The sequence below is a fragment of the Drosophila biarmipes genome, chromosome 4, assembly GCF_025231255.1.
Source record: "Drosophila biarmipes strain raj3 chromosome 4, RU_DBia_V1.1, whole genome shotgun sequence".
Classification (NCBI taxonomy): domain Eukaryota; kingdom Metazoa; phylum Arthropoda; class Insecta; order Diptera; family Drosophilidae; genus Drosophila; species Drosophila biarmipes.
Window position 1 is genome coordinate 42,148 of NC_066614.1, and position 26,691 is coordinate 68,838.

Below are 26,691 nucleotides of genomic sequence, written 5' to 3' on the forward strand. Positions count from 1 at the left end.
TGTTAATGTTTTTATTTTCTTTGACAAAAAAAAACTCAGAGTTGGTAAAGGTGATGAAGAATTTAATCATTTTAAGCGATTTTTTTTTCTAAAACGTAAGTATTCAATAAATATTAATTCTGTTAGTGTTTAATAATAATGAAAATCAGAGCTTCCAAAGTGTCCCCTTTTTTAGATGTCAGAATAAAATCAGTTATCTTAGGACTCTTTGAAAATTGGAATTGATTGACACTCTAACAGTTGTATTTGTTTCAATGTGTCCCGCTCAAACACAGATCATCTTTGTTTGCTCTATTTTTGAGACTGTTTTCCTGAGACACTTGTGTTTTCAAAAAATGTGTGGTTTGAGACACCCGCAATTGTATGACGGACCGCCTATAACCGAGCGAGTCTTCTTAAAGTCCTTTAGTACTGATTTTTTGTTTGTCAGTTATCAGACCGTTAATTTGCCAGTTTGTTATTTTGTCCAAAAAAGTTTAATTTAGAGTACCGAAAGAAAGATAATTTAAAATACTTTGTTCTGCCATGGGAATAATCGGAAAAAATTTAAAAAATTGTATCTTTGTTGTTCGTTTGTTTTAACATAGGAGTTTACGCTTGGAAATAACATTTTTTAATTGGTTTGAATTTCAAAACTAATTTTATCAAAATCGGACAACTATATCATATAGCTGCCATACGAACGATCGGAAAATTGGTAAGTAAATAATTAAAAATATTATATCTTTGGTGTGTTTTTGGAAATAACATTTTTTAATATGTTTTGAATTTTGAATTAAATTCTATCAAAATAGGACGACTATATCATATAGCTGCCATACAAACGATCGGAAAATTGGTGAATAAATAATATGAAAAAATTATATCTTTGGTTATTTTTTAGACAAATAACCTCCAACGCTTGGAAATAACATTTTTTAATTAGTTATAAATTTGATATTTTAATTTTATCAAAATCGGACGAATATAGCATATAGCTGTTAAAATAATATAAAACAAATTATAGCTCCGGTGTTTTTTACATATTATCTTATACTATTGGGAAAATAGTTTATTATATTTTAAAGAATTTCCAATTAAACTCTAACATATAGCTTTCAAAGAAACGGTCAAAAAAGTAAAGAAATCATTTTTTTTTAACATCACTGAAGCTAGAAACAATCCTTAAAAATGTAACATGGTGTTAGTAGCATTGAAAATTGCTTATAACTGCAAAGGGAAAACAAACATCGGCTTGCCGAATGTAATTTCCATTCTTGTTTGACTTGAGTTTATAACTTACAATTATGGTAAGGTGCCTGATTTTGGTTTTTGCCATACGGTATGTGGTAGTTATCATTTTGCCGTGCTATAAGTGACATCACAGCCGATTCTTTTACTCCATAATGGGCCAATGTGTTGAGGCGTTTCCATCCATTTATTGTTTTTGTAGTTAGGTCTTCATCTTGTAATGTGAGATGACCTCCTCTTCCATGCCTCCATTCTAAGTCAACTTCGTGCACAGATTTTTAATTTAACTTGCGATATGGTATCCAAATCGTTTACACGACATTGGACTTTTTCATCAAGATCATCTTGTAAAATGTGCAAAATTACAACAGAATGGGTAACTTGTTCGTGGAGAAGTCGTTCCTCTGAAAGTGAATAACGAGCATCGTGGGTTATTGCGTCCACCAAACCCTTTTCAATTTGATGCTTAATTGCCTTGAACAGCAAAAATAAATTAGATCCAGCATATTCTTTTAGGTAGTCGTACATACAAATTGCTAAGTAGTTTGTTAACATTTTTTCAACTACGCTCTCAGTGCGTCGTAGCATTAGCTGAGGATGCTTGCTGGCGAGCGATTTGTCAATTAATCGCAATAAAAGGGACTTTAAAATTTCCGTCGCATATTCCATTTTGTTCATTAGAACAACCATAAGTAAAGAGGCGACGTTAACTCAATCGCGAATTGAGAAAGATGACCGTTGAGCTTCTAAAGTTTCTATGAACAATAGTAAAAAATATTTGTTTCCAATAAGTTGCTCGAATTGTATCATAGCTGCATCATAGTTAGTGTGCGGGCTACTTCCACAAAATTTTCGGGAGTTTAGAATAGGATGATCTGATACACCGAGAAAGAAAACTTTCATAATGTAATTGACGTGATCTAACGTTGGTATACCGGTGCTCTCCAAATCTGCTGTTAGATCGGTCATGTCCGTTTGGAGCTCAGCAAATGCCTGTTTACACTCAGAACGAACGTTGCTTTCCAATGTTATCATCTGTATCTGAATTCGTTTGTATTCCCGTTCTGCTTGGGTCGATTTCCTTCTAAATATTATTAGTACGACAACCAAAACGATGACAAGCACTGCAACTGTCAATATAACGACAAACATGGCATGTGAAAAAACATAGGGTTTATTTAAATCATATTTCAAATATCCTATGGCGAAACGAAGATTTCGCCCTACTTTAACCACAACTAGAGGTAAATCTGTCGATTGATCCACACCATTTTCATCAGTTGGGAGTGGTTGATGTTCCGGTGGAATGCACAAAAGTTGAGTTAGTGTAAGGCTTGTTATATTGCATTGAGTAGTACCAATGGTTACATTAACGTCGTATTCATCAGCTGCCAAATTTAGTAGCTCGCCTTCAATAACCAAGCTGTCACCCTTGTATAGTTTAATTCCGTCATTTGGAAATGGTAAATATTTTGGATCGGCTAAATAAACAATAGTGCTCCTGATATCATGAAAGTATTTATTTAGATCTCGAACAAGCTGTACATTGTCCATTACAAAACTAAGTTGTAAATTCAGTTGCGTTTCATGGACCTTTACAAAAGTTGTAACATCCATATTATTATTGACGAAATAGCTAGGCGCAGTTCCCCCTGTTGTGTATATATGAAAGTTGTCTACGAAGTCTGCTTTTCGCTTTCGTCTAGAATATTCGTTCTGATGCGCACTTTCATTTTTAAAGTCAAATTCCGAATCCATCACTCTGTTAGAACTTTTAAATGCTTGAAATTTATCATTTACCGGAGGAGATGGGCATTCCATTTGATTTGAATTGATTACTACGCAAGATGTTTTGTTTACTCTTTCATTATCAAAAAAAACTTCAAGTTCAGGCTTTTGAATTGAGTTAAGATACATTCCATGAACGGTCAGAACGCGACCACCACTTACAAAACTGCGTAAAGGCTTAATCTGCATTATACGCGGGTCTTGGGTATAGTTAAAGATAAAACAGGGCTGCCTTGGTAACGTACGAAATTGGTATGAACCGAAATTACTTCGAGTTAGATTTTTATTGGGTATAGTTGCGGGTGAGATATGACATTCTAAAGTTCGGTTGGCACCGTCAATAAGAAGGTGTAGAGACCGTATTGGTTCTGGCTGGGTAGCCTCTGATGTAGTACTACTAACTTGAGTTGAAGAAGCTTGTGTAACGTTTATATGACACTCGTACTCATCTAAATATGCTCGCATGGTTGATCCAATGTTCAAAAACTTTCCTATTAACGACAATTGTGTTCCTCCCGACCTGGGCCCAATCGTGGGATATAATCCTGTTAGCAAAACATTCTTAAAATGAAATTGTACACTAGATTCAGTATACCCTGCATCATTTGCAACCTTTATAGGCGCTGACATTTCATACATCGCTGCTCCAGTGCGGCATTCGATCTTTACAGAAATTTGGTAGTTGACTAGTTCACGAGGCACAGACCCAATAAATATTTTTCCACGCACATCTCCTCCGCGAATGCCCAAATTACTGCCTTCAATTGTAATAAGGGTACCACCCTTAATAGGTCCAGATAACGGTTTAATAATATCGATCCTTGGTAAAGGGCACTCGTTTTCTTTAGTTGTTGCACTAGTAGCACGATCACTGTCTGCTATGCAAGTCTTGTTATATACACATGAGTTGCTGCACCAAGCACATTGGTATTTTGGATCACGAGTGACACACAAACTGCAATCAGCAGTTTGGTATGTATGGGCAATCATGTACTAAACTTTGCCTTGGTTCTTGAAATTATCATTGCATGCCTGCTTTGCTATGTACCAGTATTTGAAAAAACATTAAGAATGTATTCCATAAAGTATGTAATAATACCAGCTTAAATAGTTTTTAACAAATCTTATTTCAGATTTATTTGGTGGATACACGCATTCCCTTTCGGCTTATTAATTTTTTTTTTTGATGAAGGTCGTCGGTTTCTCATAAGAAAGAATACAGGTGGTTGGGTGGAGCAAGAAACATATTATTAATTTATGTGTTTTACCACTCTAAATATACCAATAAATTTCTGTCGCTTGCTTTTGCAACAACTATTTATCTTTAACTATTCGCCAACTTTTTGTAGACGAGTTCTCTTTAAATTTGTTCGTTTTTGGGATAAGTGCAGAAGTGAAAAATGTTAATGTTTTAATTTTCTTTGACAAAAAAAAACTCAGAGTTGGTAAAGGTGATGAAAAATTTAATCATTTTAAGCGATTTTTTTTTTCTAAAACGTAAGTATTCAATAAATATTAATTCTGTTAGTGTTTAATAATAATGAAAATCAGAGCTTCCAAAGTGTCCCCTTTTTTAGATGTCAGATTAAAATCAGTTATCTTAGGACTCTTTGAAAATTGGAATTGATTGACACTCTAACAGTTGTATTTGTTTCAATGTGTCCCGCTCAAACACAGATCATCTTTGTTTGCTCTATTTTTGAGACTGTTTTCCTGAGACACTTGTGTTTTCAAAAAATGTGTGGTTTGAGACACCCGCAATTGTATGGCGGACCGCCTATAACCGAGCGAGTCTTCTTAAAGTCATTTGGTACTGATTTTCCCTTGTTTTTTATATTATTTTATTGGTAATTTTAATTGTAATTTAGCCCAAAAAATTGTTGTAAAAAGGTACAAGATGTTGGAAGACTTTTCAAAATGAACATCTTATTTTGTTTGTCAGTAATCAGACCGTTAATTTGCCAGTTTGTTATTTTGTCCAAAAAAGTTTAATTTAGAGTACCGAAAGAAAGATAATTTAAAATACTTTGTTCGGTTTCCTTACATGATTTGTCAAAATACTATCGTTTATGACTTTGACCAAAAGTTGTTTTGTTCCGATATTTTGCAAAATGCCCATCGACATTTCCTCACGTTTCACATGCAACTCATTGTTGTAAAAGTCCCCTTTTAAATTGTTTTTTCAACATAAGTGGCTATATTTTAGAACCTATAACACTGCATGACCATTAAACTTATTTTTGCGTATCCGTACGGCTTAGGGTTTATGATCCATATAAGAAACTTGAATACTTTTTATTTATGAAAGTAGAATCAAATCAATCATATATGATTTTAAACATAAAAACTTCTAATATCAAACAAAAACACCGCTGAACGAGGTAAAGTTCTAATATTAACTTGTGTGAGGAAAATGTATTATACGTCGACTAAACAAATACATAAACAAATATTCAATATGCTTGTGTTTAGCTGTACAATTTAAGAAAGCACTGGCAAAAAATTCAGAGTACCCGGAATAATATTTAAGAAAGGCAATGCACATTGTCCAGAATAATTAAAAAAAAAAAAAAACCGTTGACTTCTCTTCTTATCTTACATATTCTCAATTTCGAGTGATCTTAGACATGCACTTTCCTAACATGTTTTGTCTAAGTACCACCGTTTAAAAATTAAAGGAATAATTTTTTTTAATTTTATTTTTTTTATTTCTCAAAAACCGTTTTAACGCCTTTTCGGTTAAACTTTTAAGTGCATAGCCCTTGAAATGCCTCAACAATACATTGTTGTAAGGAGTAACATTTTAAAGTTATTCATCAACAACAACGGCGACATTTACCAATTCAAAACATTAAAAACTGTCTGTCCAACTCTATTTATAAACTACTAAATATTAATATTTTCTGAATTTTTAGCATTCGGCACGCTGCAAATCAATATGCCTGTGTTTAGCTGAACAATTTTGATAAATAGTACCAAATGAGACCAAATGACCTGCGTTTGCTTGCATTTTTTGACCTGACGATTTCAATTTAATGTGCCTTCCTCATGTCGCTTCGCGTCGCATCACCTCAGTGGGGCGATGTGATGCGACGCCGCTTGGGGAACGCATACTGAAGCGAAGTCGTCGGAGCGAATATACTGTAATCGATACATTCGATTTCATAACAGACTTCTTTGATTTATTTTTTCTAAGTATTCAATTTAATTATTTTGCTTTATTAGAATCGGCAACACTAATTGTCAATTCCATTCTACTGTGACAGTTCTACAATTTAAAAATGTCCAGCTTATCAGACGATGATGTAGTTTTTAGCGGTTCGTTGTTGTAAAGATTCCGAGAATACTACACATCGGCGCAGCAAACGCCGCTTGAATGCTTCTTCGAGCATTCACGTGGTAACGCCCTGCGTCGTCTACGCTGTAAGAACAGTTAGTTGGCACGCTGCACCGCACCGCCCCAGTGTGCGCAGACCTTAAAGCTTTTTTTTCTTACCGTTTCTTCCAACTTTGACAAGAGGCTTTTAACAAAACGAACTTTGCCGTTGCACAGAACATTTTTTTTTTGAGGGTAAAACTTAAGGTAAGGTCTTAAAATATTTATTTATAAACAAAATATGTCACTGTAATGGTGGTGGCAATCTAATGATGAAAACACAATGAGCAATCTGTATTTTGTTCTTGAGCAACTAAGATCGATTTTAAATTGAACAAGAAGTTATCCTTCGGCAAGCTGAAATTTCGATACCCTTGTAGTCGTTTCCGTGGGAGCATTGTACAAGGTGTGTTCAAAAAGTAAGGTGACTTTTCAAATTTCGCGGGCAACATATTTTCGATTATCGATTTTTTTGTTTTGTTATGTTGGTACACTCTTCCCTAACATCTGTACCAAGTTTCAATTGAATCCCCTTTTTTGTTTAGTTGTGAGAGGCGTAAAGGTAACAAGTTGTTTTGCGTGCTCAGCGATTTTTTGCTATCGAAAAATATGGATCAAAGGATTTGCATCAAATTATGTGTAAAAAATAAAATAAGTGTTCCGAAACACTTGAAATGTTGACAGTGGCATACAGTGAAACTGTTCTGAGTAAAAAAAAAATTTACAAGTGGTACAAACTCTTCCAAGATGGCCGGGAAGATGCCAATGACGAGCCTCGCTCTGGACGCCCAAGCACGTCAACAACTGATAAAAACGTTCAAGCAGTGAAGAAAATTGTTTTGGAAAATCGTCGAATCACTATCAGAGAAGTTGCTGAAGATGTCGGTATATCGCTTGGCTCGTGCCATGACATTTTTTCAAATGTTTTGGGCATGAGTCGTGTGTCAACGAAGTTTGTTCCAAAATTGCTGAATTTTGACCAAAGGAACCGTCGCATGAGCATCGCTCAAGAGCTGTTGGATGACGTCAACGACGACCCAGATTTACTCAAAAGGGTCATAACTGGTGACGAATCATGGGTATATGGTTATAATATCGAAACCAAAGCCCAATCGTCACAATGGAAGAGCCCAGGTGAGCCAAGACCGATAAAAAACACTCCAAGATCGATCAAATGTCAAAGTTTTGATCACTGTATTCTTCGATTACCATGGCGTGGGCATCAGGAGTTCTTACCATATGGTCGTACGGTCAATAAACAGTATTATCTGGAAGTTATGCGCCGTTTGCGAGAAACAATACGAAAGAAACGTCCAGAATTGTGGAAAAACAATTCATGGCTTTTGCATCACGATAATGCCCCTGCTCACTCATCTTTGCTTGTGAGAGATTTTTTGGCCAAAAACAACACCACAATAATGCCTCAGCCAGCATATTCACCGGATTTGGCCCCATGTGACTTTTTCTTGTTCCCAAAACTAAAGAGACCTGTGAAAGGACGGAGATTTGCAACGATTGAAGAGATAAAGACTGCATCGCTGGAAGAGCTCAAGGCTATACCGAAAAGTGCTTATGGGAAGTGCTTTAAGGATTGAAAAACCGTTGGCATAAGTGTATTGTATCTGAGGGAGATTACTTTGAAGGGGGCGACATTAATATTGGTAAATAAATTAATAGTTTCTCTTGAAAATACAAAGTCACCTTACTTTTTGAACATACCTCGCAGTTCAAAAGCTTTCATATTTTGAAACAAGAAAATAAGTAAACTTCTGCAAGACGAAGTTTATATACCCTTGCAGTTGTAGAAACTATAAACATTAGTAACACCATTTTACATTTTTAAGGATTGTTTATATTTCATTATTTCTCTGGCCAATCCTTTGACTGTTATTTGTTAGAATCTTCCGATTTGAAAGGCTAATATATTATAAACTTCATATTTGTTTCTAGCATTAAAGCTGTAGGCGCTAAATCTTTGCGCGAATTGTGGCCGTTTAAGTGGGCGTGGCAACCTGCTGAAACACATCAACTCTATAGTTTTCGAAATCTCGGCGTTTATACGGACATACTAAGAGACGGGCATGGCTAGATCGACTCGTCCAGTGACGCTGATCAAGAATATATATACTTTATGGGGTCGGAAACGTCTCCTTCTTTGCATTGCAAACTTCTGACTGAAATCATTATACCCTCTGTAAGGGTATAAAGAATGTTTAAAAACTTACCCGAAAAATTGGTCAACTTTTAAGATTTTAAACAGAGTATATGAGGCCTCAGTTTATGTACAAGTTGCAAAGTATAAAAAACTTTGTTTTAAAGTATTTATTTTAATATTTTTTTCGGTATGCCAAAATTTTTCCCATTAAAATAAATTGTAATTGACTTAAAAGAATATCATGTTCAAAAGATAAATATTATCTTTGTCAAAGTTATTCTAAAAAGAGGTTTATCGTTCCACTTCTTTTATATTTTTAAGAGCTTATTATATACAATATAAATACATATATTTTGTGAACATTTAGGATCTTAATTTGCATAAAGAATTAATTAAGATAAAGATACATTAATCAGTTCTATTCTCGCTGAAAAAGTTTACAAACGTTACTAGTACGAAGGCAAAATGCACAACACTTTCGCAAAAACTCTAATTTGTTATATACATTTTACCAAAATTATATTTTTAATTACTATCGGACTTCTTACAAAGAAATAATACTTTTGAAATTTTCAGATAATTTCTTGCGTTTCAGTGCTAAGTGCTACCGATTTTTTGGATCATGTTGCGTCAGTTTAAAAAGATAGTAAGTGGGAGGTTGGATCGTGTATGATTTCCCTTTTGATTATATTTTCCACCAATTTTGAAATTTTTAAAATATCCTTTGAAAAAAGGTTGTCGGGGATATTAGACGAGTTCTATTACCCACATAACATTGTCCACATGTCAAAAATATACAAGTAAGCTAGAAATATAATTTTTGTGTTTAAAATACACTAATACTAATTTTAATAATTCTTATACTAAGCTATCGCAAATGTTATCAGGACTTTCAGATTTAGGGCTGCACATATTGTGTTCCCATTACGGTATTTACGGAAATAAATAATTTTTAGCATTTGGTCAAAATGTTGTGTATTTTCTCTTCGTTATAAAAGCGATTAGATATTTGTTCTTATATTACAAAGTCTGCTTCTTGTACAAATATGATCTATTTTTTATCATTAACATTTTTTTTAAGATTTGACAAGTTGCAAGTTATTAATATTGTTCTTGCTAAAAAAAAAGGAAAGTTAATGTCCAGACAATTCTTAAAAAATCACGCGTGTGTCAGCAATTAGATGTTCCGTCACCGTCAAGTGTAACACCAACACTTTCTAATTTTCGAGAAAGTTGCATTTTCCGGCAATTTATATCGTTTTCAAGTGCTTCCATAATCTTTGATCACATATAAAGACAATACATTAGACAAAAAATAAAATACTTGATAATAAAAACCCGCTTACCTTATCCTTATATTTTGTTATATAAATATATAACTCTTTTAATGCAGAAATGGTGTCAAATTCATCATTCTGCCTTACTGATAGTTGTTGCATTGCTGTACTCATTTCCTGGTCGCTTATTTGTGGAAGCCTTGAGACATCCCGGTAAAATTCCTTAACCATAATTCTATAGTTTGGAATGTCCTGCATAAAGAAACATTTAAAAAATTGTAATAATTGAATTTAATTTTAATAATTAAAAATTAAAATATTGATATAATGTGGACGGACGTCCGCGCACTGGCAGACCACTATTCGCATAATTCCAATTCTGCTACGATAGTGCGATCGTAATATTAAGATTTTTAAAAGGGTATACTAGATTCGTCGGAAAGTATGTAACAGGTAGATGAAAGCGTGTTCGACACCATAATATATATATATATTGATCAGGATCACTTGCCAGTCGATCTGATCATGTCCGTCCGTATAAGCGCTTATATCTCGGAAACTACCAAAAAGCTAGAAATTTAGAATTTGGCATGTAGGCAGGGGTTAGGCCCACTCTAACGCTTACTATCCGCGAAAATCTGAAACACCACAGTAAACAAAGCCTGAAAAAAATTTTGACTGAACACAGAAAAAAGTACTTCCGGCGCTAGAGAGGGTAATTGACAATTTACTTTTTTTCTTTATTAAAATATGGAAATATTGATATCAAGCCCTATCGAATTAGGATTTCAATTGCAAGATTTTAATGGCCAACCTGTTTATACGATTACACTTTAAGTTTGCATTTTACTGCTTAAAAACCGGACGGATCAACCAAAAATAAAAAGACTTATATATCGAGGGTATAACAAAAATCTTTTTCAACAAAAATCCGTTCTGTTTCTTACGTACATTAATGCAGTAAACCAAACGTTTTTGGTTGGAAGAGATATCTGTGACACTTCCTACGTTGTCTTTAAAGATATTTTTCACAGTGGCAAGAACTTTGCAGCTCGTACTTTTTATGTATGCCTTGATCTGTATAAAAGAGCTCGCCAATCAAACGATGTATATTGTATATCTTCCATAAAGTATTTACACCATTCTCGCGCTGAAGTTATAATTTTGATCAGCTTCAATGCCGAGGAAGTTTACCCATGTCTGTCCATTACTATATATCAATGTGCCTAAGTTTTAAACTTATCGGAACAATGAAGAATTTGAAGTGTCTATGCTTTAAATCCGTCGGAATAAAACTTTTCGAACAGTAATTTTTTTATTCCACGTAGATTATAAGGCAGAGCTGAAAAAATGGGTTATTTTCTGGCTCTGATATAATTAATATTATCTTTCCTTTTTATACCCTTATATACAAGCCGACGGATCGGACAACTATATCTTATATAAAAATAATTATATCTTCGGTGTTTTTAAACATATAACCTTTTAGGCTTAGAAATAACATTTTTAATTAGTTTTGAATGCCGAATAAAATTTTATCACAGTCGGAAGACTATATCATATAGCTGTCATAGAAACGATCGGAAAATTGGTGGGAATTTGCTTTTACGTTCCTTTACATGGTCTCTAAACTTTTCGGGCAGATAGCTACTAGGGATTTGTCAGGGATTTGAAAAGAAGGTCCTTAGACTTAGATTAAAAATTTGACAATTAAAACTTGACTTAAAGAGTATACTAGTGCCTAATACATGGGCTAAATTAGAGTAAATGCAACTCAAGTTAATTTGCCAAGCTATGGGCGGAATGAAATAGTTTTAAATCAGAACTTTAGTTAGTACCTTAAATTTGTTAGCTGAGTGACAGGGATATAAAGGTCGAGGCACTCAATTGCTGCATACTCTCTTCTTTCCTTTTTTTTTAGTTTATACGAACACTTATTTTCCATTTAAACATTGAATTCTACAAGTAGTAGTAGTTTTGCCACTCCTTATCTTTCCATCCCATAGTCAAAAAAATTTTATGAATTGTTTATGCACGAAACAAGACATAGCCATATACATATAACGCTGTGCTCATAACATATCTTAACAAATCCGTCTAAGAGAAGGATTAAAATATTGACTGTTAAATATAAGGTACACGGTACGATTACTCACTTTTGCAAATAACAACTTATTCGACGGAGAATCTTTTCCAAGCCTATGCTCCGCAGTTGAGCATGCATCCATAAAAGTTTGCGCAATGACACTCAAACAGGAATCCACACAATACGTTTTATTTACGTCAAATATAAAATCAGGATTCTTTATAAAATTAACCCAAAATCGAAGGGGCAAACAATTTGATTTCCAAGCGTGTACAATATCAGTATCAGCAATGTCATGACGTCGAGCTGCTTCATCTAGCAAATCAAAAAGCCATTTCACTGCAGGCGGTAACTCCTCATTAACGGTTAAAATAATTGAAAAGAAATCATCAACGAATTTTTGTATAGTTCCCTTTGTGGCCAAGAGACGTGTTAAGTAGACCTCTGGTATAGTTTTGTTTACCCTCTCATTACAATTATTTACGCAATGGGATGATTGAGTTGCTGGTGAAGCTCCAGATAAGGCAGAGTTTTTAATGTTCATATAATGATCAGGTATAATGGGTTTGATAAGATGGTAAAGTCGAGGTTGTTGCAATCCTGACTCGATGTCATTATTAATTATAATATGGCTTTGAGAGTTATTTATAAAATAAACTGCAACGAAAGAATAGAGTTATATTAATTAGTTTTTAAGCCCTTGCAGAGGGTATAATGATTTATGTGAAAAGTTTAAAGACGTTATATTCTTGATCAGCATCATTAGGCGAGTTGATCTAGCCATGTCCGTCTGTCCGTTTATTTCTATGCAAACTAGTCTCTCAGTTTTAAAACTTTCGGGCTGGAATTTTTACAAAATTATTTTTTCTTTTATTATCTTATTTTATTTTTTCAGGTAGTATATAAGTCGGATCGGACAACTATATCTTATGGGAGCTGCCATGGGAATAATTGGAAAAAATTTTAAAAAATTGTCTCTTTGTTGTTCGTTTGTTTTAACATAGGAGTTTACGCTTGGAAATAACATTTTTTAATTGGTTTGAATTTCAAAACTAATTTTATCAAAATCGGACAACTATATCATATAGCTGCCATACGAACGATCGGAAAATTGGTAAGTAAATAATTAAAAATATTATATCTTTGGTGTGTTTTTGGAAATAACATTTTTTAATATGTTTTGAATTTTGAATTAAATTCTATCAAAATCGGACGACTATATCATATAGCTGCCATACAAACGATCGGAAAATTGGTGAATAAATAATATGAAAAAATTATATCTTTGGTTATTTTTTAGACAAATAACCTCCAACGCTTGGAAATAACATTTTTTAATTAGTTATAAATTTGATATTTTAATTTTATCAAAATCGGACGAATATAGCATATAGCTGTTAAAATAATATGAAACAAATTATAGCTCCGGTGTTTTTTACATATTATCTTATACTATTGGGAAAATAGTTTATTATATTTTAAAGAATTTCCAATTAAACTCTAACATATAGCTTTCAAAGAAACGGTCAAAAAAGTAAAGAAATCATTTTTTTTTAACATCACTGAAGCTAGAAACAATCCTTAAAAATGTAACATGGTGTTAGTAGCATTGAAAATTGCTTATAACTGCAAAGGGAAAACAAACATCGGCTTGCCGAATGTAATTTCCATTCTTGTTTGACTTGAGTTTATAACTTACAATTATGGTAAGGTGCCTGATTTTGGTTTTTGCCATACGGTATGTGGTAGTTATCATTTTGCCGTGCTATAAGTGACATCACAGCCGATTCTTTTACTCCATAATGGGCCAATGTGTTGAGGCGTTTCCATCCATTTATTGTTTTTGTAGTTAGGTCTTCATCTTGTAATGTGAGATGACCTCCTCTTCCATGCCTCCATTCTAAGTCAACTTCGTGCACAGATGGTCTCATAGAAAACGGAGTATTTTTAAAAATTGCGTCCAAAATTTTTAATTTAACTTGCGATATGGTATCCAAATCGTTTACACGACATTGGACTTTTTCATCAAGATCATCTTGTAAAATGTGCAAAATTACAACAGAATGGGTAACTTGTTCGTGGAGAAGTCGTTCCTCTGAAAGTGAATAACGAGCATCGTGGGTTATTGCGTCCACCAAACCCTTTTCAATTTGATGCTTAATTGCCTTGAACAGCAAAAATAAATTAGATCCAGCATATTCTTTTAGGTAGTCGTACATACAAATTGCTAAGTAGTTTGTTAACATTTTTTCAACTACGCTCTCAGTGCGTCGTAGCATTAGCTGAGGATGCTTGCTGGCGAGCGATTTGTCAATTAATCGCAATAAAAGGGACTTTAAAATTTCCGTCGCATATTCCATTTTGTTCATTAGAACAACCATAAGTAAAGAGGCGACGTTAACTCGATCGCGAATTGAGAAAGATGACCGTTGAGCTTCTAAAGTTTCTATGAACAATAGTAAAAAATATTTGTTTCCAATAAGTTGCTCGAATTGTATCATAGCTGCATCATAGTTAGTGTGCGGGCTACTTCCACAAAATTTTCGGGAGTTTAGAATAGGATGATCTGATACACCGGGAAAGAAAACTTTCATAATGTAATTGACGTGATCTAACGTTGGTATACCGGTGCTCTCCAAATCTGCTGTTAGATCGGTCATGTCCGTTTGGAGCTCAGCAAATGCCTGTTTACACTCAGAACGAACGTTGCTTTCCAATGTTATCATCTGTATCTGAATTCGTTTGTATTCCCGTTCTGCTTGGGTCGATTTCCTTCTAAATATTATTAGTACGACAACCAAAACGATGACAAGCACTGCAACTGTCAATATAACGACAAACATGGCATGTGAAAAAACATAGGGTTTATTTAAATCATATTTCAAATATCCTATGGCGAAACGAAGATTTCGCCCTACTTTAACCACAACTAGAGGTAAATCTGTCGATTGATCCACACCATTTTCATCAGTTGGGAGTGGTTGATGTTCCGGTGGAATGCACAAAAGTTGAGTTAGTGTAAGGCTTGTTATATTGCATTGAGTAGTACCAATGGTTACATTAACGTCGTATTCATCAGCTGCCAAATTTAGTAGCTCGCCTTCAATAACCAAGCTGTCACCCTTGTATAGTTTAATTCCGTCATTTGGAAATGGTAAATATTTTGGATCGGCTAAATAAACAATAGTGCTCCTGATATCATGAAAGTATTTATTTAGATCTCGAACAAGCTGTACATTGTCCATTACAAAACTAAGTTGTAAATTCAGTTGCGTTTCATGGACCTTTACAAAAGTTGTAACATCCATATTATTATTGACGAAATAGCTAGGCGCAGTTCCCCCTGTTGTGTATATATGAAAGTTGTCTACGAAGTCTGCTTTTCGCTTTCGTCTAGAATATTCGTTCTGATGCGCACTTTCATTTTTAAAGTCAAATTCCGAATCCATCACTCTGTTAGAACTTTTAAATGCTTGAAATTTATCATTTACCGGAGGAGATGGGCATTCCATTTGATTTGAATTGATTACTATGCAAGATGTTTTGTTTACTCTTTCATTATCAAAAAAAACTTCAAGTTCAGGCTTTTGAATTGAATTAAGATACATTCCATGAACGGTCAGAACGCGACCACCACTTACAAAACTGCGTAAAGGCTTAATCTGCATTATACGCGGGTCTTGGGTATAGTTAAAAATAGAACAGGGCTGCCTTGGTAACGTACGAAATTGGTATGAACCGAAATTACTTCGAGTTAGATTTTTATTGGGTATAGTTGCGGGTGAGATATGACATTCTAAAGTTCGGTTGGCACCGTCAATAAGAAGGTGTAGAGACCGTATTGGTTCTGGTTGGGTCGCCTCTGATGTAGTACAACTAACTTGAGTTGAAGAAGCTTGTGTAACGTTTATATGACACTCGTACTCATCTAAATATGCTCGCATGGTTGATCCAATGTTCAAAAACTTTCCTATTAACGACAATTGTGTTCCTCCCGACCTGGGCCCAATCGTGGGATATAATCCTGTTAGCAAAACATTCTTAAAGTGAAATTGTACACTAGATTCAGTATACCCTGCATCATTTGCAACCTTTATAGGCGCTGACATTTCATACATCACTGCTCCAGTGCGGCATTCGATCTTTACAGAAATTTGGTAGTTGACTAGTTCACAAGGCACAGACCCAATAAATATTTTTCCACGCACATCTCCTTCGCGAATGCCCAAATTACTGCCTTCAATTGTAATAAGGGTACCACCCTCAATAGGTCCAGATAACGGTTTAATAATATCGATCCTTGGTAAAGGGCACTCGTTTTCTTTAGTTGTTTTTGATCCTGCACTAATAGCACGATCACTGTCTGCTATGCAAGTCTCGTTATATACACATGAGTTGCTGCACCAAGCACATTGGTATTTTGGATCACGAGTGACACACAAACTGCAATCAGCATGATCCCGATGTGAGCCCAGTACGTCGCATTTATATAATGTAACAATCGCCGTGTCCACATAGTGCTGGAAATTCCATGTAATTACAACCTTTGCTTGGTATTCATGTGTATTAGTCTCGTAGAAATAAGGTGTTTTTTCACAAACAACAATCTTGTTTGACTCAATGTGGGCAGGCAATAGCATCTGAGCAGCTTCAATATGAACTGTACACAAGAATCCAGCGTGAGCGCTTTTGGGTTTTGGTAAGTTTTCTATCTCTAAACGAATTTCTTTTGGCACCCGCACCGGTAAAAGAATCGCCGGACGATTGCTTTTTAAATGGGGGCATTGACCAACACTAGTTACCGAATTTTCTATATTACGACATTGTATTGATTGATGGACACATTTATTGTCAAAAATACACCAGTTGCAGCCCCATGAACTTTGTAAACATTCCTGGCAATTTCCATGATGCGAACAGTCAAAGAATGCAAAAAATCTTGATACAAAGTCCTTATTTGTCTCTGAACTTCTAACGGACAATGGCACCAAAACATGGTCTGTATTAGTTGGTATTACTGGTCTTTCATCTAGTGGGGGGGTAGCACATCCGAGTCCATTGTCCAGGATTTCGGCGTCAATAGGGGTAGAGTTTCCAAAGACACATCGGTATTTTGCATTAAAAGGTTCGGGCAGTGTTCGAATTATTAGGTGCAGGTGTGTTAGATCAGTAATTGGTATTTTCTCAGGGATAATTGATTCAAACTCAATACACTGTTGCCCACTGCCCAAAGAAAGCCATCGCGATGCTGACGTATCTCGCTGACATGTTGACCGCACGGTGCACCGTTTTTCCAATGAACACCATCCACAAAAAGGGTCCCGAGACTCCAAGCAAGCTGAACAATTTGTGTATACAGAACAATGCTCGATTCTGAGTTTAGTTATTTTACGTTGCGATAAAACGTAAAGGAAATCTTTTTTGGGCGACATCATAGTGTTTGGTAGTATCCGATTTCCAGCATCCACAACTATTTCTTCGTACTCACCTGGATTCTGACCAGATAATAAAACTTTTTTTATCAATCCCTTGTCGGTTCCAAGAAAAGCAAGAGAATGCTGCTGATCAGTCGTTGACGTTGCAGTTATTGACGTAACTGATACATTATCAAAATGAAAGAGAGCGTGTGTAGTGATAGGAGAAACTCCGCTTATCTTAAGTCCTACAGAACAAAAGTTGTATATGTTACCGAGCGAGCCAACTATTGGGCACCGGCCGTCATTGATAGTGCCCGATATATAACCCAAATTTCTATCCTTTATGGTTCCGTTAAAGCACAGATGAATATTTTCAATAAACATGTCCTCAATGTCTTTTATGCTATATATGCACATAGCCGATTTGCTTTCTGGCTGATCGCTTATCTCTTTCGAGGGCGAAAAAACAGTTACTAACACGTGATCGTCCTTTTTTATACCCATTTTCTGAGCTAATTTTTGGCTTGCCGGAGTTACTTTGGCATCGCGTAGTATATTGTAGTCAATATGATTTTCAGTGGCCGTACACTGAACTGTTATTTCAGTATAACTGTCATAATTGGGATCTGTAATACATATTCGAGCCAAACGGGTTACATAACCTGCCTCATCAGCTAAATGTGATTTTTTTTGAACAATAACAAAGTACGCATATTCAGAAGAGTTAAAGCCATAAACATAATCGACTAAGAAATGATCCCGATATTTGACATCGATATTTATAATTGACTGCTGTATTGAAAACTCTGCGTAGTTTAAATCATCAAGCCGACGGGACGAAATGGCAGGAACGTCATGGCGATAATCACCAACGTTCGTGAACGTCGTTCCCACATATAAAATATCCTCTTCTTTCCATGAATATCGTGCAGGACCTACAAATGCATATGTTGATGCATTTTCATCATTAGCCGCCAATGGAACTGCGACAAATTGAGGCGTTGATGGAAACCGCGGAAGGCTGTAAATTTCGCATGCGCCTGTAAATAATAAATAAGATAGATTTTAGCGTTATGGGTATTAAAGTGAGCGAGGAACATTTTTTTTTAAAATAAATTGATGGGTATTCACAAAAATCAGAACCGCTACAGTGTTAGGCGGTTTGTGAAAGTTAGAGTAAACATATCATTTTTCAGGTCAATCGATGGGTATCGGCGAAACCAATACCTTACCTTACAGAATAATTTTTTGATTTAAGATCAAAACTATGAGCGCCACTCAGTTAGAAAATTAACTATGCGATTATCCCTAGGATTAAGATAATTATTAATCAATAAAACCCATTTTCATTTTCACTAAAAAAAAGTGTGTACAGATAGACTTTAGCGATAAGGTTGTTTGTGAGCTTTAAAGTGGGCCCTTTGCTGTAATTTGTATGCCTAATCCCAACATTCTACCTTCTACTTTTAGTTTTTGAAATTTAGCAGCTATCGAGGTACATTTTTGATGTTAAAAGGTTATATTATTATAATTATTGATTAATTAATTCGATGTCTCGTTTAAAAGGATTTTGATAATCAAGATTTGGGGGTACTTTGATGTTTAATTATACATATATGTTTCATAAGAAACAGTACATACATCCATACGAATTTTTTCAAAGCCTAAATGCATTTAAAAGAGTAAATAAATACCTCATTGTGAAAATATGTAAACATTTCCTGTCCTTATTATTGTATAAGTGCGTACCGTGTTTTAAGGGTACAAAAGAACAGAAAATAAAGTAGTTTCAATTTGTTTATTTAAATTTTTTAATTCTAGCCAAATGTCATATAACATCAAAATAAAATATAAATTACGTTAATAGTTTTTGTGTCTTTGGCCACGATTAGCAGAAAAACATGGTCACTGCTAACTGTTTAGTGAGTAAACAAATTTATTCTGCTGAATGCTCTTTATATATATGTCGTATTATGAAATATGTTACTTTTTGGCAATACAACAACAACAACAATACATAAAAATCCAAAACAAAAAGAGAAAGGGAGCAAGCCATCTTAAGAGGCAGATTTAGCTTTTGCACATACGTTGTAAAGGTTAATGACGAAATAACTTTATTTTGTGTTTTATATTCGTTACTCGAAGAGTAAAAGCGTACACTAGAGTCATCGGAAAGTGTGTAAAAGGTAGAAAAAAGCGTTTTTACAATAATATAAATATAAATATTCTTTGTCATTATCTCAGCCAAGTAAAACAAATTTAAAAATTAAAAAAAGAAATTTACGAAAATGTCTTTACTGTTCTTAATTTGACTGTTTGTTTGTTTCTGTTTAGGTGAGGGAGACGTTTCCGAACCCATAAAGTATATATATTCTTAATCAGCGTCACAAGACGAGTCGATCTAGCCATGTCCGTCTGTCCGTCCGTTTCTACGCAAACTAGTCTCTCAGTTTTAAAGCTATCGGGCTGAAACTTTCCCAAAAGTCTTCTTTCTATTGCAGGTACTATATAAGTCGGAACCAGCCGGATCGGACAACTATATCTTATAGCTCCCATAGGAACTATCGGTGAAAAATATTAAAAAAAAATTATATCTTTCGTGTTTTTTAACATATACCTTCTAAGCTTGGATATAACATTTTTAAATTAGTTCTTAATTTCGAATTAAATTTTATCAAAATCGGACGACTATATCATATAGCTCCCATAGCAACAATCGAAAAATTAGTGGTAAAATAATATTGAAAAATTATAACTTCGGTGTTTTTTAACTTATGACTTAAAAGATGAATTAAAAATTATATCTTTGGTGTTTTTTAGCATTTAACTTTATAAGCTTGAAAATAACATTATTTAATTAGTTCTGAATTTCGAATTAAATTTTATTTGGACGACTATATAATATAGCTGTCGTAGCAACGATTGGATAATTGGTGGCAAATAAAGTGAAACAAATTATAGCTTTGGGGCTTTTTGACATTTTATCTTAAAATATTGGGAATATACATTTTTATACTTTTAAGAATTTCGAGTTCAATTTATTAAAATTATTGATTATTTTTTATTGCTGCAAGGGTATACAAACTTTGGCTTGCCGAAGTTAACTTCCTTTCTTGTTTTTTTTTTTGTATTTGGCATATTGAGTAGCGTCGTGCGGAATGTAAAAAATGTAGGAAGAGTTTTTATTTAGAAGATCTCGCCAAACTAGCTAGTTTTTCCCAAAGTGGTAAAACTAAGGTTTCTAATATAGAGCTGTTTAACATCGTCTAGAGTTGTCAGGACTGTAAAATAACTGTAATTATCCCCACCGGCTCCAACAAATCAAATTGTCCAAATTTTTACTTTTACACTTTCACCACTTTCTCTCCAAAACCAATTGATTTTTAAGTCTTGGTATGCAATTCTTTTAGTTTTTACGATACCTTAGGTTTGATGTATCACACGAAACAATCGGACGATTACTGTAGGATTTTATTTCTTCGTGTATGTATAGTAGTGTCCTTCGGACACCCTTTTCGTGCGCTTCGTAACTACGTGGACTGGCGTCCACAGTGGTATTTAAATAATTAATTTCACATATTAAAAAAAAAATAATATTTTATTATCACAAAGTAAGCTGGGCGAAAACCGATAGTTAACATAACCCTAAAAATTTTAAATTTTTTTAAAATAAAGAAAAACGCTTAACTTTAGCGACTATAAGATACCCGTTACTCAGCTTAAGGGAGAAAAATGAATATAAAGATATATAATCATCCCAGCGATATTGTAAAAAAAAATTTTTTTAGCATGAAAACTTAGCCACAGTTTTGGGCGGTTTGTGGGCGTTGGCTAGAGTAGGCTCTACATATTTTCGCTAAATGTGGGAGTTAGAGTGGGCGTGTCACCCCGCTGAAACAAACTTGCGCTGCGCAGGAAGCTCAGGAATCTGCATGCCAAGTCTGACTCTTCTAGCTTTTATAGACTCGTCTGGTGATCAAGAACATATATACTTTACGGGGTCGGATACGCTTCCTTCTTTCTGGTACATACTTTCCGACAAATCTAGTATACCCTTTTACTAGAGTAACGTGTATAATAACAATCAATTTTATTTTGCCTGCGGTTTAAACCTATCCCAGCGCAAGGTTCCGAGGCGTTACCAAGAAATATTATTACCATTTAAAACCCGGTTTGCCATCTCCAACAGAATATATATATATATTTCGTATAAAATAAAGTTGTAAGATATTGTAGCCCTACAAGTTTTTTAGGAAAAAAATAAAATATTTGATTAATAATTAGGAAAAATTTAGTAAACAAAATAAAATATTTGAATAACAATTAGAAGTATAACATTTAACTTGAAAGGTATTAGATATAATTTGTTTCTTTTTTGATTACCAAATAATAAAATAAGTTTTGGGCAGGACTTAAACTACGAACCCTGAAAAGAAAATAAATCGGGAAGCACAACTTGCTTTCCTGAGCCAAGCCCATAAGATTTTCTGAAGTGGCAAAATTCTTTCGTTACTTCAAACAAAGTGCGAGAGTCCGAAGCGTATATATATTCTTGATCAGCGTCACTAGACGAGTCGATCTAGCCATGTCCTTCTGTCCGTCCGTTTGTCCGTTTCTACGCAAACAAGTCTCTCAGTTTAAAAGGTATCGGGCTGAAACTCTTCCAAAAGTCTTCTTTCTATTGCATGTAGTATATAAGTCGGAACCAGCCGGATCGGACATCTATATCTTATAGATCCCATAGGAACTATCAGGGAAAAAATTAAAAAAAAAATTATATCTTCGGTGTTTTTCAACATACAACCTTCTAAGCTTGGAAATAACATTTCTTAATTAGTTTTGTATTTCGAATTACATTTTTTTTTAAATCGGACGACTATATCATATAGCTGTCATAGGAAGGATTGGATAATTAGTGGTAAAATAATATAAAAAAAATTATATCTTTGGTGTTTTTAACATATAACCTCCTGCGCTTGGAAATAACATTTTTAAATCAGTTCTGAATTTTGAATTAAATTTTTATCAAAATCGGACAACTATACCATATAGCTGTCATAGGAACAAATTATAGATTTGGGGCTTTTTGACTTATTATCTTATAATAATATTGGGAATATAATTTTTTATATTTTTAAGAATTTCGAAATTAATTTAATAAAAATCGGATTACTCTATGTAAAACAATGATCTAAAAAAATGAAATGATTTTATTTTTTAATATCACTGAAGCCAGCAACAATCATTAAAAATTTCACATGGTCTTACTAAAGTTGATTATTTCATTTAACTGCAAGGGTATACAAACTTCGGTTTGCCGAAGTTAACTAATTTTCTTGGTTTTAAGTTGTATTTTGCTTCCACCGACGTTATAAACGACTTTAAAGCTTGAAAAAGGTAAATAAATAAAAAATCAAGTTTACTGCATTTGGATGAATATAAATCACGCGTAAAAACCTTAAAAGCCATAATGCACCGTTGAAAACAAAATTTTTATTTCAAATTTAAAATGAAACGAACTATGGTAAGGATTTAAATCAAAAGCATTACGAATTAAAAAAAAAAAATAAAAACATACTACAGAAATATTTGTGGACTGCAGTCCACGTAGTGACGTAGCGCACAAGGAGAGTTTTGCAATCGAAAGGTATTGGATGGGAAACAGAGCGGTAAAAGTGTAAAAATGAAAATGTAATCTGTAAGGGCCGGTGGTGATAAATACCCCTAATATACACCTAGTTGTATTTCCACTTAAAATACGCGTCGAATGACACCTTAACTGTCAAAAAATGTATTTAGTTTTTCCCAAAACGTTATTTTAGAGTCCTGAAAGTTTAAAACGATGTTAAACAACTCAGTTTAAGAAACATTAGTTTTACCACTTTTGGAAAAACTAGTTAGTTTGCCGAAAAAATAGCTAAAATAACTAAATTGTTTACACCCGTTACTATACATCGCTAGGCATTTCGAAATACTACGTACGCTTTTTAAACACGATTTTTCCAAATAATAACGTTTACAAATTATGGTCCAACGTTTTTTTTTATATATTTTTTGTAGCCTTTTTTATGATTTCTCAAAAACGGTTTTAACGATTTCGAATTAAATTATGGTGTATAGCCGTCCAGATTCCTCAACTTTTGACATAGAACACATTCTTGTAAAAAAACGCGTGTCAAAGTTATTAATCAATAAAAATGGCCACATTTACCACGGAAATTTAGTCGGAAAATATGATGGTGTTTTTTAACATATAACCTTCTATAACCTAACATTTTTAAAACAGTTCTGAATTTCGAATTACATTTTTTTCAAAATCGAACGACTATATCATATAGCTGTCGGAGGAACGCTCGAAAAATTGGTTGGAAAATAATATTAAACAAGTTATAGCTTTGGGGCTTTTTAATATATTATCTTGTAATATTGGGAAAATAATTTTTTTATTTGTAAGAATTTCGAATTTAATAAAAATCAGACTACTCCATACAAACTTCGGCTTACCGAAGTTAACTTCCTTTCTTGTTTAAACTTGTTTCCTATTTCTTAAAAGCTGCTTTAACGATTTCGCGCTAGGCCTTAGAGTCTATACCCATTGACATTCCCTCACGTTTTTTATTCAAGAATGATATTTGCAGAAGTAGAAGTTAATGTTAAAGAAAAAAACAATGTTATAAATATTTTGTAAATTTTTAAAAATATTTTTTGGTTATTCCTGTTAGGATATAGTTGTCCGATTTAACTTACACATTACCTTCAATAGAAATAATGCTGAGGGACTAGTTTGGATAGAAATGGACAGACGGACATGGCTAGGACTCTTCATTGGTGTCGGAAACTTATCCTTTACACGTTGCCAACTGCTTACTAAAAATATAGTAGCATCTGCAGGGGTCTAATAATAGGTACACGCCTACTGTTTTACATACTAGTAATAAATCAAGGCTATATCAACTTATCAAGTGATCCTGATAAAGAATGCCTTTTTTATCACGATGGACAACATTTCTTTAAAGTCTTTAAAGATTACCTCTCTTTAAATTTATTAACAGGCACACAAATATTTCCACCCAATATATACATTATACAGATTTTATAAGGTCCAAAACTATGCTATTGTAAAGGTTTCTTTGGCAATAAAACATTGATTTTGAAATCGTAAAAAAATACTTGACAAAATATTATTTTAAGGCTGTTCCAAAAAGGATAATGGGTTCCTGGTAAAGTTAAAACCCTAGGTCACAAAAAAACCTCTTAAATATTTTAATTAAAGTATTTTTCGATTTTTCACCATTCTTTATATTGTTTTATATATTTATGTTTTTAATTGCATCTAACCAATTAGGTTATAAATGTAATTGTATAAATTTATAGTATACATTAAATATGTATATTGCGAGCTACAAATTGACAGACTTTAAAATGTTAAATTGTTCAACATCGAGACATGCACCACTTTACATTTACTTAACTGTGATGGACTATTAGTTACTCAGCCAATAGAAGTTCGAGTGGGAACTTCTAGAAAATTCTGCTCAGAAAATTATTTTTTTCACTAGCACACCTAGTCCATCCCTGCATTACCAAGTCTATAGCACACACCAGCGGCTTAAAGGCGTATTGGATCCTTCTGACTTGCTGCACGTTGTGTGTCTAGTAGATAACATTTAAATAGTGCACGTTTCGATAATCGGTCGGATTTTTTTGCGTTGTTACGATATTAACACGAGCTTTACTGTAACTAAATTGTTTAAAAATTTGACATTTTTTTAGGTTTCCGATGTTTTTACTAGTTTATACTTAATGTAGCCAATTTATTTATTCGGAAAAATTAAAGGATGACATTATAGTTGTCAACCCAAATTAGTTGGGCGCAGCTCAAAATAGAATTAAAAATTTGTATACAAAACAAATTTTCCTGAGGGTATTTTAGCCGTTTTTTTACACAAATATTGACATACAATATATACAAATATTGACATTTGGGAGATAAAGTACCTTTATAGGTAAGAATCTTAAATATTGTTCTGCAGCGGTTCGAGTAAGAGTTAATTTAGTGTAATTATCACACAGTATTTTTAATTTTTATTCAAAAAGCTGGATACGTCACGACTATTTTTACCTCTTTTAAGAGGTACCATTTTTCTCTTTCTATACATATGTTTCAAGGATATTACCTTGTCGAATGCTACCACACGATATAAGAATGCCATCGTGAGCGTAGCTTACTACGAGAATTTTATTGTAATTGTTGACCAGCGATGTCTCTATGTCCTCCGGGCAACCTCCTGCATGACATTGTGGTGAATCATTTACGGGTCCAGTGACAGCCTCAGACAGCACACGCAGGTTCTCGTTAAGTTTAAGTATTTTATTTGTGGCACCCGCAAACAAGACATTGTTCATAAAATCGAAGCTCAGATGCGTAAAATAGTTCTTAGATTGAGAGTCTTCACCGTTTTCTCCATTATATCCTTTTGAGCGATTTCCATAGTTAGATGCTGACGTTATTGAAGGAAGGTTAAACTGGGCGACAATATCATTTGAGGGAGAAGATAACTGAGCCGGCGATTCTTTTGTGCAATTTACGGATTGATGATGCGTACTGAGTATGGTAATAATGCACAGTCCACATAACATATAAATAAAGTCCGCATAATACAAGCCCTTTCGCATCATATTTATTGTTTTTTTGTATATGTTTCTGGTCAGATTTAAGTAGATTTTGAGCAGCAATTCTCAATAACATTTTAAACAATTACATCCTCAACAGTCTACTAAGTTTTCAATAACATAATATTTAACCGATACACTTTGAAAGTTTCTTTGCAGGTATAATTTGAAATTAGAATTAGTTAGGGACTAAAAACTTCCGATTTTTTTTGAGAGCATTTATAAAACATAATAAAAACCATTAAGTATATTAAGATTATGATATTTCCGAAGCAACGTTTAGTGTGTACACTATTATTCCTATCGAGGAGCAAACTAATCTAGGATATATCGATCTATCGAATACTTATTTATTCTCTTTGTAATACCCGATTCCCACATATTTCTACTAAACACGACGTTTCAAGCCATTACTCACTAGCGTATTCGTAAGCAAATATTAAAAATCTTAGAGATATCTGTAAGTTCAATTCTCGGCTACTTATAGGAAAAGCAATTGCATGACTCGACTAATCAAAATACAAATAATTTAACAATAACAGAAAAATTATTTTATATCAACAAGAAAGATCACACAATTATAGCTTCATGCACATAACTATAAATTCAGCATAATTCTAAATAAAGACCAGTACTTACATCGATGAAAACCACGAGCCAAACCAAAGGGGTGAGTGAGCAGTAAATAG

General features: G+C 33.8%; 2 protein-coding genes across 3 annotated transcripts in view; both read right to left on the reverse strand.

Moving 5' to 3' along the window:
* Positions 1–3,110, reverse strand: part of LOC108027958 (plexin-B-like) — a 19,406-nt gene extending 16,296 nt beyond the window's left edge. Inside the window, exon 1 of the mRNA XM_050886897.1 lies at positions 1,283–3,110. Coding sequence (XP_050742854.1) covers positions 1,283–1,361 — 79 coding nt within the window. The 5' untranslated portion in view covers positions 1,362–3,110. The remainder of the gene's footprint in view (positions 1–1,282) is intronic.
* The window catches only part of LOC108024894 (plexin-B), a 30,602-nt gene extending 4,305 nt beyond the window's left edge, over positions 1–26,297 (reverse strand). Inside the window, exons 1-5 of one of the 2 annotated variants that reach the window (XR_006367443.2) lie at positions 25,507–26,297; positions 13,612–18,369; positions 11,983–12,569; positions 11,665–11,923; positions 9,896–10,078 (exon numbers count right to left, since the gene is read on the reverse strand). Coding sequence is in view for 1 of the 2 variants with exons in the window: in XM_044091277.2 (XP_043947212.1) it covers positions 9,720–9,827; positions 9,896–10,078; positions 11,983–12,569; positions 13,612–18,369; positions 25,507–26,008 (6,138 nt within the window). In the remaining variant the exon portion in view is untranslated. Of the gene's footprint in view, positions 1–8,772; positions 9,828–9,895; positions 10,079–11,664; positions 11,924–11,982; positions 12,570–13,611; positions 18,370–25,506 lie in introns of those variants that run through there. The other variant, XM_044091277.2, reaches the window with a different exon arrangement.
* Between the last annotated feature and the right edge of the window lie 394 nt (positions 26,298–26,691).